The 18,167-nt window shown below is 40.5% G+C and overlaps 1 protein-coding gene across 3 annotated transcripts in view; it reads right to left on the minus strand.

Annotated features, from left to right (window-relative positions):
- The window catches only part of FTO (FTO alpha-ketoglutarate dependent dioxygenase), a 375,155-nt gene that overhangs the window by 227,071 nt on the left and 129,917 nt on the right, over nt 1-18,167 (minus strand). For all 3 annotated transcript variants that reach the window (XM_047712437.1, XM_047712439.1, XM_047712438.1), the window contains exon 4: nt 11,338-11,481. In XM_047712437.1, the coding sequence (XP_047568393.1) occupies nt 11,338-11,481 (144 nt within the window). The remainder of the gene's footprint in view (nt 1-11,337; nt 11,482-18,167) is intronic.

An 18,167-nucleotide genomic window follows, 5' to 3' on the forward strand; every position in this document is an offset into this window, starting at 1 on the left:
ATTTAAAACAGCAGCATGTTATGTTTATTCACTGAAGTGGCAAAATACTTTGAAATTGTAATGCCAAGTATTATCTAAGGTGAGGAAATAGAGGTTAGTGACAGTAACTGATACCTGCATCTCATACACCATGGTGGGAATGTGCACTGAAAACAACCTTACGACAGTGTGACAATATAATATGTATAGTTTTAAAATAGCTATACCCTTCTCTCACCTAAGCATTCCACTTCTAGTAATTTTTCCTAAAGAAATAATCCAGTTGTAAAGATATATGTACCAAGATGTTCACCAGAGCAATATACCTGATCTCAAAACACCGGAAATGCATTAAGCCACCAAAAGCAGGGGAGTAACATTTAAGCCATTTTTAAAAACCACATCTCAAGGAATATTTAATAAGGAAAAATGCTCAAGATGTGAAAGTATTAAAAAAATGGCATTAAACATTGTATCTAATATGATATTTTCTAAAAAGAAAAAAAAAACCCATATATTTCCAAGCATAGAAAGACTAGATGGAATTAAACCACATAGTTATGAAGAATATTATCTCTGCAAGGTGATATATGATGTATTTGTATTTATTCTTTCCTATTGTCTGTAAATTCTTTACAGCGAACATGTACCATATTTTATCAATTCCAAGGGACATATTTCTTCTTCATATTTAGTATCTCTGAAATTGGACTACATCTTCAGATTGATGGCATCTTTGACTGGATGGCATATATTACTACTTTTGTATGGAGCAATAAAAAAATAAAACAGTAAGTATCATTATTTTAGACCAATCCGAAGGATAATGTTCAATGAGGAGATCCTCAGAAAAGAAGCATTCATTCCCCAAATGAAAACAATGGCACCTAGCCATCAGTGAAGGTGGTATGAGCTTTGGATGGTTCTGTAAACCTCCCCCCAATACAGGACTCCACAGGAGGGAAAACTGTCCTACAAAACCAAGTACAGAGGTGACGATGGCCTCGGGATACACGACTTTCCCCCTCTTGTTTCTAAATTAACTTTTATGGAATGCTTAGTTTGTTGTTGGGTTGTAAAGAGACTAGATTCTTGAGGTTAATCATTCTCTTTCCTTTTCCAAATATGCAAAATGAACTTTAATCCCACTTTGGCAAGGGTTGCCTTTAATCTTCCAGATTGTAACTCCTTTCAAGAAACAGGAGGGCAGAGAAGTTTGGTGAAACAGAAAGATGAGAAGGGACAGAGCTTGCTTGAATGAGTAAACCTAAATGAACAGTCTTCTTCCCTCTCCCTCCTGGAAGACACGGGACCATCATTTCTGCCCACTGCTTCAGTGGGGACTGGAAGTGCCCTAATAAAGTGAATGAACGAAACACAAGCAGCCACTTAAACCTCTTGGTTCTGGTCCTCCCTATGCCTTTTTGCCTTCCCTCTTAATTTACTCCTCTCTCACATCTAATTTTCCATTGGTACTTGAGGCTGATGGCTGTGGTTTCTGGCTAATGCCTGAGGAGGAAAAAAGTATGTTCTTTCCAAATATGTGCTAAGCTCCTGTTATGTACAAGGCATTAAGTGCTATGTATAGTGTAAGAATATACAGCATACAGTAGTGGCTCTCAAAAAAAAATGTAATTCTAATAGATAAGACCTCTGTACCAGTCACTACAGTCCGGGGGGGGGGGGGGGGAACTACTGCAGCCACAATGACTGGTTAGTGACCCTGCCATTGTGGCTATTTAATTTTTTAATATCGTCTCAAAGAAATATACCGAGATGGAGAAAAAATAGCTGAAAAGGTGGAAGGAACGGTGTAAACAAAAGAGAAGGAAAATGATAGGACTGTAATTTAGGTCTTTTTAAAAATTTTTCAATGTTTATAGACCTAGAAGAATTATTCCACAGGAAGAATTTGAGGAACCTTCCATCATGGGTTATAATGCCGAGCCTTGAAATGAGCTGCAGGGACTGTGTCAGGAAGGGAGAACTCATTCCTACTCTCATCCTGAACTGACACGTGCAACAGGATCAATTAAAACAAAATAAAACAAAACAAAACAAAACAAAACAAAAAAAAACACTTCCTTTATGGCCATTCTTCTTATCTTTGCAGAAGTGGCAAAGAACACACACAGGATATGCAATCAAATTAAAAGTCTGAAAAACTTCTTTTCCACAGTTCATGCTTTTAGGAGTTATATAGATGAAGAGCCAAAGAAGGCATATTAATGAAGACTGCCAGCCAAAGGGAGAACTTCCACCCAACCAACCCGGATGCAGATTTATCCTAATACAGCATGACTCTGACTAGAGAAAATATGAGAGAATAAAAGGATCTCAAAATTCATAGTAACTTATGCATTCTCTGCTTAAAAGAAACCAACACATTTTTGTTACCTTTAGTAGTTTTTTTAATAAATGATTTGGAAGGGAATGAATGTACAGATTGATTTGGACACTGTATCGATTTGGGAAATTCTGTGATGTCACATGGACTAGGACTAGTCACATGTCACTTGGACTAGATATTAGCAAGCAAAGCATGGGTCACTGAAGGAATGCATTGCCATGGAAAATTCTTAAAGCTGTCTCTGGAGATCCCTGAGTATTAAATGAATGCCCCCCTGTTTGAGGGGAGGGACTTCATAAACTTTTCCAGCTAGGAGCTTTCAAGGACAGAATAAATATTTCTTTTGCCTATATGTTTATTTATATATATATATATATTTTTTTTTTTTTAAAGATTTTATTTATTTGAAAGAGAGACAATGAGAGAGAGCATGAGCGAGGAGAAGGTCAGAGGGAGAAGCAGACTCCCCATGATGCTGGGAGCCCGATGCGGGACTCGATCCCGGGACTCCGGGATCATGACCTGAGCCGAAGGCAGTCGTCCAACCAACTGAGCCACCCAGGCGTCCCTATTTATATATTTTTTTAAGATTTTATTTATTTGATAGACAGAGAGATCACCAGTAAGCAGAGAGGAAGACTGAGAGAGAGAGGGAAGCAGGCACCCCGCTCAGCAGAGAGCCCGATGTGGGGCTCGATCCCAGGACCCTGAGATCATGACCTGAGCCGAAGACAGAGGCTTAACCCACTGAGCCACCCAGGTGCCCCTTGCCTATACGTTTATTGCCATGATATGGGGAGGGGCAGTGTACCAATCTTTGGTTTAGTCATCCACTCATTAATTCAAAAATTATTATTAAAGTACCAACCATATTCAAAGTACGGTGTTAGGTGCTATAGAGGTTACACATCTTTAGAAACCTAAAATAGGGTAGATAGAAGACCTTTTTAGAAAATTCCAAGAAAGAGAAAGAAAGACATGAGATCCAGATAAAAAATAGAATAGTCAAGGACCACAAGGGGAAGAAATCTTACTACGATAACTGTAACTGGTGGGTTTGAAGAAGTAGTAAGACAAAACATCATGAACATCATGTGACGAAGGGACAGCACTATGGCATTATTTTTTCACTAAGAATAAAGAAAGGCAATTGCAACTTCCAGGGGGAGAGGGAGAGCCACACAGGAAAGTCTTGGTTCAAATACAAAGCAAGCTAAAATGGGGCATGATTCTGGGCCTCTGATTTGGTATAAAATCTTGACCTGACATTTGTAACATTCCCTTTCAATGGGACAATGTTAATGGTTATTGTGGACTCCTATCTTCTATTTATGGATCCAGTCACTTTATTTAGTTCCTCAATAAAGGACGTGTTAGGTATAGGCTTTCAAATTTCAGATTCCATGTATAAAGAAAGCACGGCAGTCTTGTCAAAATTATACATCCGTGTGTAGTAGACATTATAATCCTCAATGATGTAAAAGTAAGGGAACTTTCACCCCCCATGTTACATCCTAAAAGTCAAGAAAGAGTCTATCTAAATATCGGTTGTAAGAAAATCAATTACAACAAAACTAAACTAAACTAAAAAACTAAAAGTAAATGTTAACTAATAAAACTTAGAAAGAGTGAAGGGTGACTGGGTGGCTCAGCGGGTTAAGCATCTAACTTCAGCTCAGGTCAGGATCTCAGGGTCCTGAGATACAGCGCAGAACGGGGTTCATCACTCAGCTCAGAGTCTGCTCGTCCCTCTGCCCTTCCCCCTATTCCTGCTTGCTCTCACTCTCTCTCTTTTTCTCTCTCTCAAATAACTAACTAAAATCTTTAAAAAAAAAAAAAATAGTAAGGGCGCCTGGGTGGCTCAGTGGGTTAAGCCGCTGCCTTCAGCTCAGGTCATGATCTCAGAGTCCTGGGATCGAGCCCCGCATCGAGCCCCGCATCGGGCTCTCTGCTCAGCAGGGAGCCTGCTTCCTCCTGTCTCTCTGCCTGCCTCTCTGCCTGCTTGTGATCTCTCTCTGTCAAATAAATAAATAAAATCTTTAAAAAAAAAATAGTAAGAGTGAGAGAGTGTAAGAGCCACATCCCCATTTTTCACTTTTCTTCACATTTTTCTTAATGGAGGAAAAGATAGCACTTCAAGCTGCTGGATGGAGAGAGCAGTATTAAGCATATTTTTATGAGTTAAGGAGGTAATCACTTAAAGAATAAAAGGCAAATGCACCGAAAAGTAGTTATGTCCGAGAAATGGAACTTGGGGACAGGTAGCATGGAGTTCTTCGCTTTCTGTTTTAGATCATCCTCAATGTTTGACTTTTTATTTCCTAGTCCACGTGTTGTTTTTATAAGAACGATACCAATATGAATGAGATACTGACAGGGAAAGATCTCCAGAACCTATCATTAAGGGTGGAGGGGGAAGCAAGCATTAGAGGAATAGACAGAATATATACAAGGTCCCATTTGTGTGCTATTTTGTAAAGTAGCAGCAATATATATGTAAATCATATTGGCATAACTATATTTCTGCTAATGTTCACAAAAGGACAAGATAGGAAAGTAAAGGAGAACTTCCAAATTTTATTCTATATAATTCCATGCTATCCAAATGCTTTACAATGAGAATATATGTGTATGATGTATTACCTGTTCAGCTATTTATTTATTTATTTAATTTATTACTTCTTCAGCTATTTTTAATATTTCTCAGCTATTTTTTCCACACTTTGAAAGAAGAAAGATCCCATGACTATGCAATTAGGAGAGCTGCACAATTTGACAGAAAAAAGAACAGCTCTGGTCTCAGAAAAACCTGCATTCTAACCCAAGCTTCACTAGGTCCATCACCCTGAACTACTTAATTTACCTCTCTAAGCCTCCTTTTCTTTTTTTTTTTTTTTAAGATTTTATTTATTTATTTGACAGACAGAGATCACAAGTAGGCAGAGAGGCAGGCAGAGAGAGAGGAGGAAGCAGGCTCCCCACTGAGCAGAGAGCCTTAGGTGGGGCTCGATCCCAGGACCCTGGAATCATGACCTGAGCCGAAGGCAGAGGCTTTAACCCACAGAGCCACCCAGGTGCCCCTTAAGCCTCCTTTTCGTTTTGTGAAAGTTTTTTTGAGATAGAATTCACATACCAATCAATTCACTCATTGAAAATATACGATTCCGTGTATTTTAGCATGTTCACAGGATTGTGGGACCATCACCACAAATGAATTATAGAGCATTTTTAGAACCCTGAAAAAAAATCCACACACCCATTAGCAGGCAACCCCCATCAATTTTCTTTTCTAGCAAAAATACAGGGATCCTAGAGAGAGGACAGGTTACTTGCCTGATGGACTTACTAAAAGAAAGAACATATATCAGAGCCTCCATCACAGTGGCCCTCAGCAGGCACTCTTGCTCAAGTAAAATTCAAGATGTCAGTGACAGAGAAATACGCACAAAGACTAGATACGCAAGGAAAGTCAAGGAGATAGGGAAATCCCTCCAAGTACCTGGGAATCCTCTCCTCTGAGCAAATTCCACAAGAAATGTCCTCTCCCCAATGCTAGTGAATATTAAAGAACCACGTATCGAGACAACAAGCACAAGTCTGAAACCGTCAGCATTTGGGGGCTTATTTTCAGAGTAGAAGGTTCAGGAGGACAGATACATCCTCAACCCTGCAAAAACACGATAAGCGAGAAGCAAACACCGTAGTTGCTGAGAAGGTTAAGAAGAGCACCACGAGGTCATATTGGACGAGCAGTTGAAACTATGCTGTCACGTTTCTGCTTTTCAAAGTGAAAACAAACATGACAGGTGCTCATTTGGCTGTTCGAGCACTTTCCACCAAAATGGCAACTCCTCGAGCCTACCGACTGCAGCCTGAAGTTATAATTTATTGCTCTTTCTCTATTATTCCCTTGCCTCGGCAGAAAGCAGAACATAGCACCTACGTTTCAAGACCCATGAGAGGTAATAAAGTATAATTATTGAGAATTTATGATTAAGCCATAAATTATAGGTACTTTTTACTTCAGCTGGTCAGTCAGGAGTTGGGGGAGGGAGGGAACGGGGTCAGAGGAAGAAATAACAAAAGCCTTTTCCTTCGAATAAAATGTCTGAACCGGGGCAGGATTCAGGGACACCTGGACGATTTACAAAGATACAAAGATACCACAGTCTCCAAGTGAAGTCCCAGAGGACCGACCCCCCCGTTTAGAGACTTTAAACTCCTAGAAGCCTCTGTTCTTCCTGCTCCCAGGGCAACAGACTCCGACCAGAGTGCTCATGTTGATGCCAAAAATAGAAGCAGGACGTATTTTCAGGTTCTGCCACATCAAACGCTCACCGTGCTCTGGGTCTTGCTGCTCGGAGCCACAGGTATTTCAAAGAAGGTGAACCTAATCCGTAAAACGTGGCTGACCGGGCTCTGCTGGTAAACTCAGCCCTCAGCCAAGGTCAGAGCATGGTTACCCCAGAGCTCTGATTTGACACTTCTCCCCCTCAAGAAGCAGTTGGTGAGATGGCCCTTTCTTGGGGTGCCTTTATGTGGTCATGGAAATATAGGTATGGCACAGGGACGTGCCAAGCTGGCAGAACTGGGGGCCCGAAGCAGGATGAGAACACAATACTCAGTGCCCTTTTGTCACCCACTCGCCTCAGTAGCTCTCCCGTAGTGCCTTGGCCCAGCTCCCCATGTTCATGGCCACCCTGCCCCATGCAAAGCACTTTCTTGTTTGGCCTCCCAGTAACTCTGGGAAGCGAGTGTCAGGCAGAACAGCAGTTGTCCGGGGGAGGCAGAGACTGGGGAGAGAGATGAACAGCGCATGGCCGAGAGACAAGGCTGTGAGTCTGGAACCTGGTCACCTGACAGGAAATAGCCTTTCAGCATTTGGCCCCAGACTGTGGGTGAAGGAAAGCAAAACCAAAAAAGCAGCAGCGTGCATTTCAATTTACACTGCCTTTTTTTTTTTTTTTTGGCTGTGGAAATTTTACTTGGCAACTGAAGCTTTGAGATAACTATTTGAAAATGAGATTTAATTTGGATTGAGGGAAACAAAAATAAAGAGGCCAGAGAGAATAGAGTCATGAAAAGTGACAAGGAAAAAGTAATAAATGAAGCGGGGGGGGGGGGCAGATAAAAAAGAGGTTTGCCCTAAATGTTCGCCTAGCCCTCACCTTTGTCCTTACACAGCCCATCTCCACACCCGGCTCCTGGTTAATGAACATAATTTGGTTGATGTCCCCTGAACTGTATAATCTGTTCCACAAAAAACAAACCCACAGTTTGTCTCCAAGCCACTTTTTAAGTCCCTAACTCCCTGGTTACATTCAGTCTATGGAAAACATCTGTGGCAAAGTAAATCATCCTACTCGGAGAAAGACCAGGGTGTATTTTTTTCTCCCCGCTAAGTGTGTTTTGAAGTCCTGGTTGGAAAATTAGTGAAAATTGTAAATCTGTTTGCAAATCCGGTCATGTCTAACTCTGAGATTAGGGCAAAGATTCCAATTTAAAAGTAAAACCGTGACAACCCCAGTTAAGCGTGTCCTCGGGCAGTGCCAGCAGGGCCTTCACTCACGTCCACAGGCAGCGGATTTATTACAAGCACCCGACACGTTCCCCATCAGACACCCCTGGAGTATTTACTTGAGACAGCAGGGTTCAGCCTGCACTTCCTCTGCAGACCAATATATTATTATAAATTGAGCTAAACTGTTTCCTTTTCGTAAGTGCTATGAAGTTCAGATTTCAGATATCAGCACACGGCCGAGGTCCCTCCACAGGGCTCCTTGCAGGATTTGGATTCGAGAAAGTAAAGAGGAAAAGGCAGCAAGACACTATGGTTGCTTTTATTTTTGTCTGAGTTTGTTTAAGAGGATATGGAAGAAAGTTCCTTTTAGAAACTGACTGTGACAACTTTAGCAAGAAAAGAGTAATTTTCTTTAATTATAATAAAGAATAAAGAAAATATATTTTAAATGGAGATATTCTAAAAGCACACTTTGGGTGCACTGTGCTGTGCCTGGAGCACAGTGCTCCAGGCACTGCCCGATCAGGAAGGTACCAGCCATTTCCCCGGTATCTGAACACAGGAGCTGGGAAATCAGGAATGGATATTAGGTCCTGGACATCAGCTCCTAGAAAATAACAGCACTTACTTTGGTTTAGCACCTATAGTAGCTAAAAGGACAGATGTATATTTAAAAATGCATATTCATGGGCGCCTGGGTGGCTCAGTGGGTTAAGCCGCTGCCTTCGGCTCAGGTCATGATCTCAGGGTCCTGGGATCGAGTCCCGCATCGGGCTCTCTGCTCGGCGGAGAACCTGCTTCCTCCTCTCTCTCTCTCTGCCTGCCTCTCTGCCTACTTGTGATCTCTCTCTGTGAAATAAATAAATAAAATCTTTTAATAAAAAAAAAAATGCATATTCATTATAACATATGGTAAAAAGGACAAGGTAATTATTTAATATTTTCATTACTAATCTATTTCTGAGGCAAAGGAAACATAACTTTAAAAACAAAGGGCAAAGAAAAAAGCACACAGGACACTCTTGTCATCCTCCTCTTTCCTTCCTGAACAATCTGGTCCTGAAGCCTTTAGCTGAAGCAGAGGCATCACGGTGAGGGAGAGAGGAGGGCCCCAGAGCCCAGGGCGGGGGTTAGCACCCAAGTAGGAGGAGGAAGGGGTAGTTGACCTGGGTGTCAGAGCCCAAATGGGATTAAAGAACAAGTTCCAATCCATGCACCCTACTAACTGTGTAACCATAGCTGTGTCACTACATCAATTTAAACTGAACTGATTCTTGCGCAATGTAACTACCGTCTGTCTACTTCTTAGGGTTATGGAGATGATTAAAAGAACGCTTGGTTGTCGTGAGTCCCCAGTCAATGTGGTTGTTATTCACATACTACTATTATTCCGGATACATATGTGCACAGAAAAAAAGACCAAAACAGGTCTGAACCTGATTTGTATATTCTTCTTTCATTTCATACTTTTCAGCGTCTCTTTTCTGTACAATGAACATGTATTTTACTTTCATAATCAGAAAAGAACATACAAAATATTCTTAAATAAACAGATGGCAGGTGAACTTCTACAATGTATAGTTACTACTTCTGCATGCAGGAAATTAATATAGCCATTTAGAATGGCACCAAATGACTCTCACTTCTTTCAAAGATACAAACTGCTAATAGAAAGTCCTGAACAAAGTAACTGACAAGGAGAAAGTCTCCGATTAGTAACATCATACAGTTAACACCTCTCTAATAGTGACACGTTTCTCTTTTAACAAAGACAGAACAGGACTCAGGATCTTCAGCAAACCGAAGTAGCAGGTCCTTAATACTGTTTCATAATCCAAGTGATACTGGTCTTCTGTTTAAGATAGTGTTATAAAATCTCCTTTTTGTTTTTTTTCCTAAGATTTTATTCATTTATTTGACAGACAGAGATCACAAGTAGGCAGAGAGGCAGGCAGAGAGAGAGGAGGAAGCAGGCTCCCCGCCGAGCCAAGAGCCCGATGCGGGGCTCAATCCTAGGATGCTGAGATCATGACCTGAGCCGAAGGCAGAGGCTTTAACCCACTGAGCCACCCAGGCACCCCATAAAATCTCCATCTAAAGTAAATCCACTTCAGTGATTTTATTTAGAGCGAATTTATTTAGGGAAAAATATAAAGTGAATTTTATTTACTTTATTTTTATTTTATTTTATTATTTTATTATTTTATTAATTTAATTTTATTATTTTATTCACTTTATTTTAAATTTTATTCATTTATTCATTTTATTTTATTTATATTTATTCACAAAAATATAAAGTGAATTTATTTAGAGAAAAATAATACATAAGTTAACAGCACAGGTAACACAGGGATATGGCAAGAACCTTGAGGCTGACGTGTAAATGACTAAAATTTGGAAAATGCTTAATGCAGTAATGACCTAAAGAGCTAATCCACACTGTGATTTTCTAGAAGGCAAGGACCAAGTTTTATTCATCTTCAAGAGCTCCTCCAGAACCTTACACAGCATGGAGGACACAGCGGGCCCTCTATATACACTCAATTAATTGAGAAATAACTCTTCTCATAAATATCCACTTTGAGCCTTGGCGCTCCCCAGTTTTAAAGCCAACAGTGATTAGATTCCTCCAGGCCAGTAAGCGTGAGATAAACACTGGATAATCAGGAGTTAAAGCCAATGACAGAATAAACCCAGAGAGGTTTTGTGAGTAAGAAAGGATAGCGGCTCTGTGCTGCAAACTGGAAAACAGGCAGAAAGTCCAAAACCCAAACAAAACGCTTAGAGCGAAGAGCCAATAGCAAAAGCTGCACGAACACCACCGCTTCCGTCAGCCCAAGCACAGCTGAAATCCTGCTCTCCAGAGAACTCAGCGACGAGTGGAAAGAAAGGCCCTGCGGTCAGGTCAGCTGTGCCTGAGAAGAAACTCAATTCCAAATGGAAAAAACTTTCACTAAGAACTGACAAGACGGGGAAATCATCCGAATACTTCACACTGATAAGCTCATTCAGATGACTGAGTAACTGACGAGAAGTCCTGAAAACCCTTTAGCACATGTGGGGAACTCTGTATGGGGGAGAAAATAAAAGCAACTTTTATAAGTGGACAATATCTAGAAAAATGAGGGATTTAAAAAAAAAAACAAAACCTGGTTCCATGCAGAAGATTCATAATCGCTATAAGATACCTAAAGAGCTTGTTTCAAAAGACACATTCAAAGGGCGCCTCAGTGGCTCGGTCGGTTAAGGCTCAGGTTATGATCTTCTGGGTCGTGAGATCAGAGCCCCATGGTGGACACCCCGCCTGGTGGGGAGTCAGCTTGGAGAGTCTCTCTGCCTCTCCCCAACTTGCTCCCACACACACTCTCTCTAAAATAAATAAATAAATCTTAAAAAAAAAAAAAAAAAGACACATTCCAAATATGTAGCCAGTAATCTAAAACTTAAGACACGGGAGCACTGATGCAGCTTTGATCCTCCTAATTACCAAGCATGAAGTAGCAGTCTCCTTGGTGAAGGGGTACTGCCAAGCCAGGAGTCTCGATGTCCCACGAGATCTTAAAACCGACATGCCAAATATCCGGGTCTCTGCCTTCGAGCTGAGGGTCATCCTCACTTTCCTCTTCTGGGCCTGTCAGAAACAGAAGAGCCAGATCAGAAAGGAAATGTCTCATCTCAGGTTCTGGGTCTTTAATCATTAGCTCAGAAAATATTAAGTTTTAATAAAAAGTGGATAGAAAATAAACTATATCCTTTTCTATCATATTTTGTGAAAAAAACACATTCTTTCAATTGTCTTTAACACGTCCTTTATTCTTTAATCAAACAAATCTTTAAATGATGAGGAAATAACCACAGAGATACCAAGAACAATAAAAGATGATTTATTCAATTCCACACAAATAAATTAAATAATATGGATTAAATGGACAGTTTTTAAGGAACTTTTTAACTACCAAAATCATCCCCAGAAAGGGAGAAAAGCTAGTGAAACCATAAAAGGTAAAGAGAAAGAGAACCTAAAAGAGAACTCTCTCTTAGGATGAAATAGGTGTTAAGAGTTTCAAAGAAGAATTCTACCAAACAATTAAGGAGTGGGTTATTTCATCTACTTTAAATTGTTTAAGAGCACAGAAAAAGAAAAGTTTCCAAATTCTTTTCCTGAAGATAGACTAATATGTATCAAAATCCAAACACACACACACACACACACAGACACCCCTCATATCTGAGAATCAATGCAAAATTCTTAAATATAGGGAAAGAGAACCCAAATCTAACAGCATATTAAAAGAATAACATTCCATGACCAAGTAGAACTTATCACAGGAATACAGAGATAGTTCAATATGCAAAGGCTTATACTTACACACACACACAAATCACATTCTTAGATGAAAACAAAGAGTCACCAGAGATACACAAAATATTCAATAAAATACATCCTTCTATAATCAAAAACATCAATAAAACTAACAAGCGGCCAGGTCCTTAACACAATAAAATACAGAGCTCTCTCAACCACAAAGCCAGCATCATATTTTAACAGGGAAACATTAGAAATCTTCCCAAAGTCAAGAATTAGGAAACAGTATCCTTTATCATCACAATGACTCATCATTACTCTGGAAGGAATGACCAACACAAGTGTGCTCTCTGGAAAGGCATAAGAAATGAGCCATAATGAGACAAAAGAAAAAGGTTTTTTTCATAAGAAAAAGTGCTTTTTTGCAAATAATATTATTATTTATCTGCTAATCAACCAGGACAAATATATCCCAAGCAACAGAGTATTGTCTGTAAGAAAAAAACTTTAAAATTTATTGAAGGACACAAAATAAAATTTAAATGAATGTAAAGACATATTATGTTCTTGGGATGTAAAACTGAACACCATGGGAATGTCAGTTCTTCCTAAATTCGTCTATAAATTTGTCCATAGTCAGAGAAATACTTTTTAATATATAAAGAGCTACTACAGCACATCAATAAGATAAAGATCAATACTCAAACAGAAAAATGGGCAAAAGTTATGAAGACAGAACACATAAAAGGAAAAAAGATAAATATGCAAACATTTAAAAGATGTTCAAACTTAGTCATATAAGAGAAATTCAAATTAAAGCCACAACGGACATTTCTAACTTACCATATCAGAAAAGAACAAACATTTTGATAAACACAGTGTCAGTAAGAGTGCAGCACAACAGCAGACTCACACTCTCTGTAAAGGACAATATGACGATACTTACCAAAATTATAAATGCACAAACAGTTTGAACTTAAAGGAATTCCACATTTCCACTTTTAGCAATGTATTCTTAAATTCTTATTTGCATAGGTTGCAAAATGACTTTTGAGCAAGGATGTTTAGTGTACCGCTGTTTATAAGAGTAAAAGATAAGGGGCGCCTGGGTGGCTCAGTGGGTTAAGCCTCTGTCTTCGGCTCAGGTCATGATCTCAGGGTCCTGGGATCGAGCCCCGCATTGGGCTCTCTGCTCCGCAGGGAGCCTGCTTCTCCGTCTCTCTCTGCCTGCCTCTCTGCCTACTTGTGATCTCTCTCTGTCAAATAAACAAATAAAATCTTTAAAAAAAAAAAAAAGAGCAAAAGATCAGAAATGACCTAAATAGGGGCACCTGGGTGGCTCAGCCAGTTAAGCATCTGACTCTTGATTCTGGCTCAAATCATGACCTCAGGGTCATGGGATCAACCCCCAAACCAGCCAGTCTCTATGCTGAGCATGGAGTCCTGCTTGGGATTCTCTCACTCCCTCTCCCTTTGCCCCCCTACCCCCACTCACATGCATCCATCCATGCCCACGCGCTCTCTCTTAAAGAGAGCGAAAAAGAGAGAAAGAAAGAGAGGGAGGGAGAAAGAGGAAAGGAAGGGGAGGAGGAAGGGGGGAAGGAAGGAAGCAAGCAATCTAAATATCCATCAATAAGTTTCTGGTTAAATAAATTATGAAATGTCCAGGCAATAAAATACTATGTAGCCACTAAAAGTAATATGCACTGATACAGAACTACCTGAAACATTTTTAAGAGAAAGAAACTGACAGGCTATAATCTGTATAAAAAATACAAACATATACACACAGGTGTTTATATATATACAGGTAATATTCTAGAAGGATATTCTACTCTAGAAGGATACTCGCAACTGACCTTTCTGGAAGAAGGACAATGTGTCTGGGGTACAGGAGGGCAGAGACACATAAACAAATTGGAAAGCGTGCTCTGCCTACATGAGCAGTCCTACAGGGACTGCCCTATATAAAAACTAGTAAAAGTTCATTTACGAAATATTTATTAAGTAATTACTCTTACCTATAACACATTTATGCCTGAAAATTCTGGAATTTGCAAAACTAGATCTTAACGACCAGAAAAGAGCCGGCAAAAGGTGTACAACTTGACCTGCTCTACGTTTTCTTAACAAAACTAAGTTAGCTGCCAACCGAGAGAAGCTCTTTGCATAAAAATACAAAGGTCAAGCTATTCTTTTTTTTTTTAATTTAAATTTTTATTTTTTTTCAGCATAACAATATTCATTATTTTTTGCACCACACCCAGTGCTCCATGCAATCCGTGCCCTCTACAATACCCACCACCTGGTTCCCCCAACCTCCCACCCCCCGCCCCTTCAAAATTCTCAGATCGTTTTTCAGAGTCCATAGTCTCTCATGGTTCACCTCCCCTTCCAATTTCCCTCAACTCCCTTCTCCTCTCCATCTCCCCTTGTCCTCCATGCTATTTGTTATGCTCCACAAATAAGTGAAACCATATGATAATTGACTCTCTCTGCTTGACTTATTTCACTCAGCATAATCTCTTCCAGTCCCGTCCATGTTGCTACAAAACTTGGGTATTGATCCTTTCTTTCTTTCTTTCTTTCTTTCTTTTTTTTTTTTTTACAGCTTTATAAACATATATTTTTATCCCCAGGGGTACAGGTCTGCGAATCGCCAGGTTTACACACTTCACAACATTCACCATAGCACATACCCTATTCTTGAATTACAAGATCTGGTATCCCTGAGCCAGTGCCGAGCTAATAAACAGCTGTCCCTTGTAGATGAGGCAAGTGGTCTCTGAGAGTGGCTGTCCCCGTCAGCCATTTCCCCGCATTGGCCGTACCTCCTGGCCCCTACAGGCATTTACATCTATGAACTTTGTTCCAGCCCACAGGTAAACCGGGCCTCTCACCTGCTTACACAAAGTACCTGGAAGACAGTCAGGCCCATTCATTTACACACTGTCCAAGGCCGAGCAGTTAAGACACAGACTATAGGGCCCACAAGGTCGAAAATATTCATCATCTGGCCAGCCCCTTACTCAGAAAACCTTTGCCCAGCCCTGCTCTAGAATCCCAATATTGTCATTTGATAGAAATGTCTACTGCACGTATCAGCAAGGAAGCCAGGCTGAATAAAATAATGATGATGTCAGGCGACTAATAATAGCATACAACATAATAAAGTAATTAATGCTAAGTTATTTGATAAGCAGATCAACTTAGCAAAAGAATACAGCTATGCGAAATTGTATGTTTATATTTGTGATACCCTGGGGCTTTCGGTGGGTTCCTTCTGGAGATTCCTACTGACAATGGAGGTAGCAAGTAGCACCGAGAAGAAGAATAGAGATATTTTAAGAAGGTTTTTCATATGTCTCTCTCTGGTGAAACCAACTAAGAACTTTAAAAACAGTTTCTAGGGCGCCTGGGTGGCTCAGTGGGTTAAGCCGCTGCCTTCGGCTCAGGTCATGATCTCAGGGTCCTGGGATCGAGTCCCGCATCGGGCTCTCTGCTCAGCAGGGAGCCTGCTTCCCTCTCTCTCTCTGCCTGCCTCTCTGTCTACTTGTGATCTCTCTCTGTCAAATAAATAAATAAAATCTTTAAAAAAAAAAAAAAAACAGTTTCTAAATGACAATGGCAAGAAAGCTGTTGTGGTTTCCAGCGAGTATGGCTGGTGGGCTGGTTGACAACTTTCCCCTCTATCTCCCACCCACCCCCTCGGCCCAATATGGCACCAGTAAAGTCTGGAACGACAGAGATGGTAACTGCAATCAGTGCTTCCTGATATCTCCCATAAATCCAGCACCTTTGAAATGTGCTCATTAAAATAAGGTTTTCTTGAGGGTTTGTTTTCCCCTTGGGCTGGGTATGGAGAAGGGAGGGAAGCTGGACATCTGATAAATTCTTTTTTTTTTTTTTAAAGATTTTATTTATTTATTTGACAGAGAGAGATCACAAGTAGACGGAGAGGCAGGCAGAGAGAGAGAGAGAGAGGGAAGCAGGCTCCCTGCTGAGCAGAGAGCCCGATGCGGGACTCGATCCCAGGACCCTGAGATCATGACCTGAGCCGAAGGCAGCGGCTTAACCCACTGAGCCACCCAGGCGCCCCACTGATAAATTTTTTATTGCGTAAGTATAGCGTTGCTCACTTTCTCAATAAAATCAATTTGTAATTATCTATAGCAACTGCAGCTGATTACTCTTGCCTCGTGTTATTCTGGAAACAAGCAGAGGCGAGAGGCCCCTATTTGCCTTTAAACCTCAGTAACACTGAAAGGATTGTGAGTGTCTCAAGTGTGTCTGATGCATTCCTAGTTCCCACTAACTAAACTGTTAAAGAAGTGAAAGATGTGACAAAAAACAAAAGAATGCTGAATTTAAATGCCCAGTTTAAAATACCAACTCCCCCCACAAATTAACCAATTTGATTTCTTTATGTTAGTTTTTGAAGAACAATTAATTCCCATTTGGGAAAAGATAAATGCAATCCAGTATTTTGTTTGTATGCTTCAAGCTGTATGCAACCACTGTCGTATAGGAAACAAAGACAGAAACCTGAGCATGAAGGAAGAGATGACAGTTCCAGTCAAATAAAATACAGCGCTTAAAATTTTGTCCCGTTTAATAACATATCCCATTAATACTGTATGTCAATAATTCCCCTGATGTGTAAATATATGTTCATCGTCACTACACATTAATAGCCCAGTTTCCTATTCCCTATTCTCTTGGCCAAGTGCTAAGATTTCTAGGACTCTGGCCTCAGCAATACTACTCTGTTACCTGAACCCCATACCCAGAAGGGCTTCAGTAGCAGGTCCCTTCCTATCTACATCCCAGATCTTGAGGCAGGAGAAACCCAGAAGTTGCAGCTAGTCAGCTGGTATACAAAACCTCATGATGCTTTCTCTGGGTCCTGTGCTAGTCTGTGATATTCCAGGATCTGGGACAGAGACTCTGTTTTGAAAAAAGGTAAAGAGTCAGAAGGGAAAAGGAGAAGGTGAGGTTGGGAAGATACCTTTGGTGGAGGTGGTGGGGGTAGGGGGAGATGGCCTAATGGGTGTACAAGAACATAATTAATTCTTTAGAGTTGCAAGTGTATCACGTGAATGACATACAATGTCATTCGTGTGTGACATACAATGTCATTCATGTGTGACATACAATGTCATTCATGTGTGACATACATGTCATACATGACATACATGTCATGAAAAAGAAGAGGCTGGAGGGGTGAGGAGGCAGAAGCCAGGACACTTTGTGACCCACAGTCAGGAGTTTAGACTGAGGGCAATGACAGACGTGAAAGACTTTTTCATAGGTCAGATCCTATGATGCAGTTTCTCAGAGTGATCCCTCTGGAAGGCAGACACTTCTGCGTGCAGACCTTGCATAATTTTTCTGGACAGTTTTCCAAAGTAATGGCAAATGGCGTAAGCCAGAGAACATTTAGGAAAGACTCCTGAAGGGCATGTCCCTAAGGAAAGAAGGGTTCGCCAAGGAGAAGCTGTTCTGGGAGATCTCTACAACTTCACCATGCTTTCCTTGATTGGTTGGGAAGAACAAGTAGTCAAGGCCTGCTGCAGACTTAGAGCAAATTCCCTCCCAGCCATTGAGGTATGAATGAATGGTCTCAAGAAATGAATTCAGAGACATTTGAAGTTGGCGGGGGTGGGGGGGCTACCTAATCAGTCGCAGCTCATAGTCTGTAAGAAGCAGCTGGACACTGCTCTCAGATCTCTCGAAACAAGCAATTCAGGTCAAACATAGTCCCTTGACACAGAGAGATTATAAAATTAATCATAAATGTTCTGGGATTTCAAGAGAAATGTTGCAAACTCTTTCCCGAAAAGTCTAAAGCCTTTCAACATGATGTCTGGCTCTTTCAGCTTTCAGATTAAGCATGAGAAAAAAAAAAAAAAAAGATATATTCGCATACATAGGAGAACCTTATTATATCACGTTTCATGGACTTGGGAGGAAAAAGCAAAAGTGATAAAAGGAAAGAAAAATTGTTCTGG

The sequence above is a fragment of the Lutra lutra genome, chromosome 17, assembly GCF_902655055.1.
Source record: "Lutra lutra chromosome 17, mLutLut1.2, whole genome shotgun sequence".
Lineage (NCBI taxonomy): Eukaryota > Metazoa > Chordata > Mammalia > Carnivora > Mustelidae > Lutra > Lutra lutra.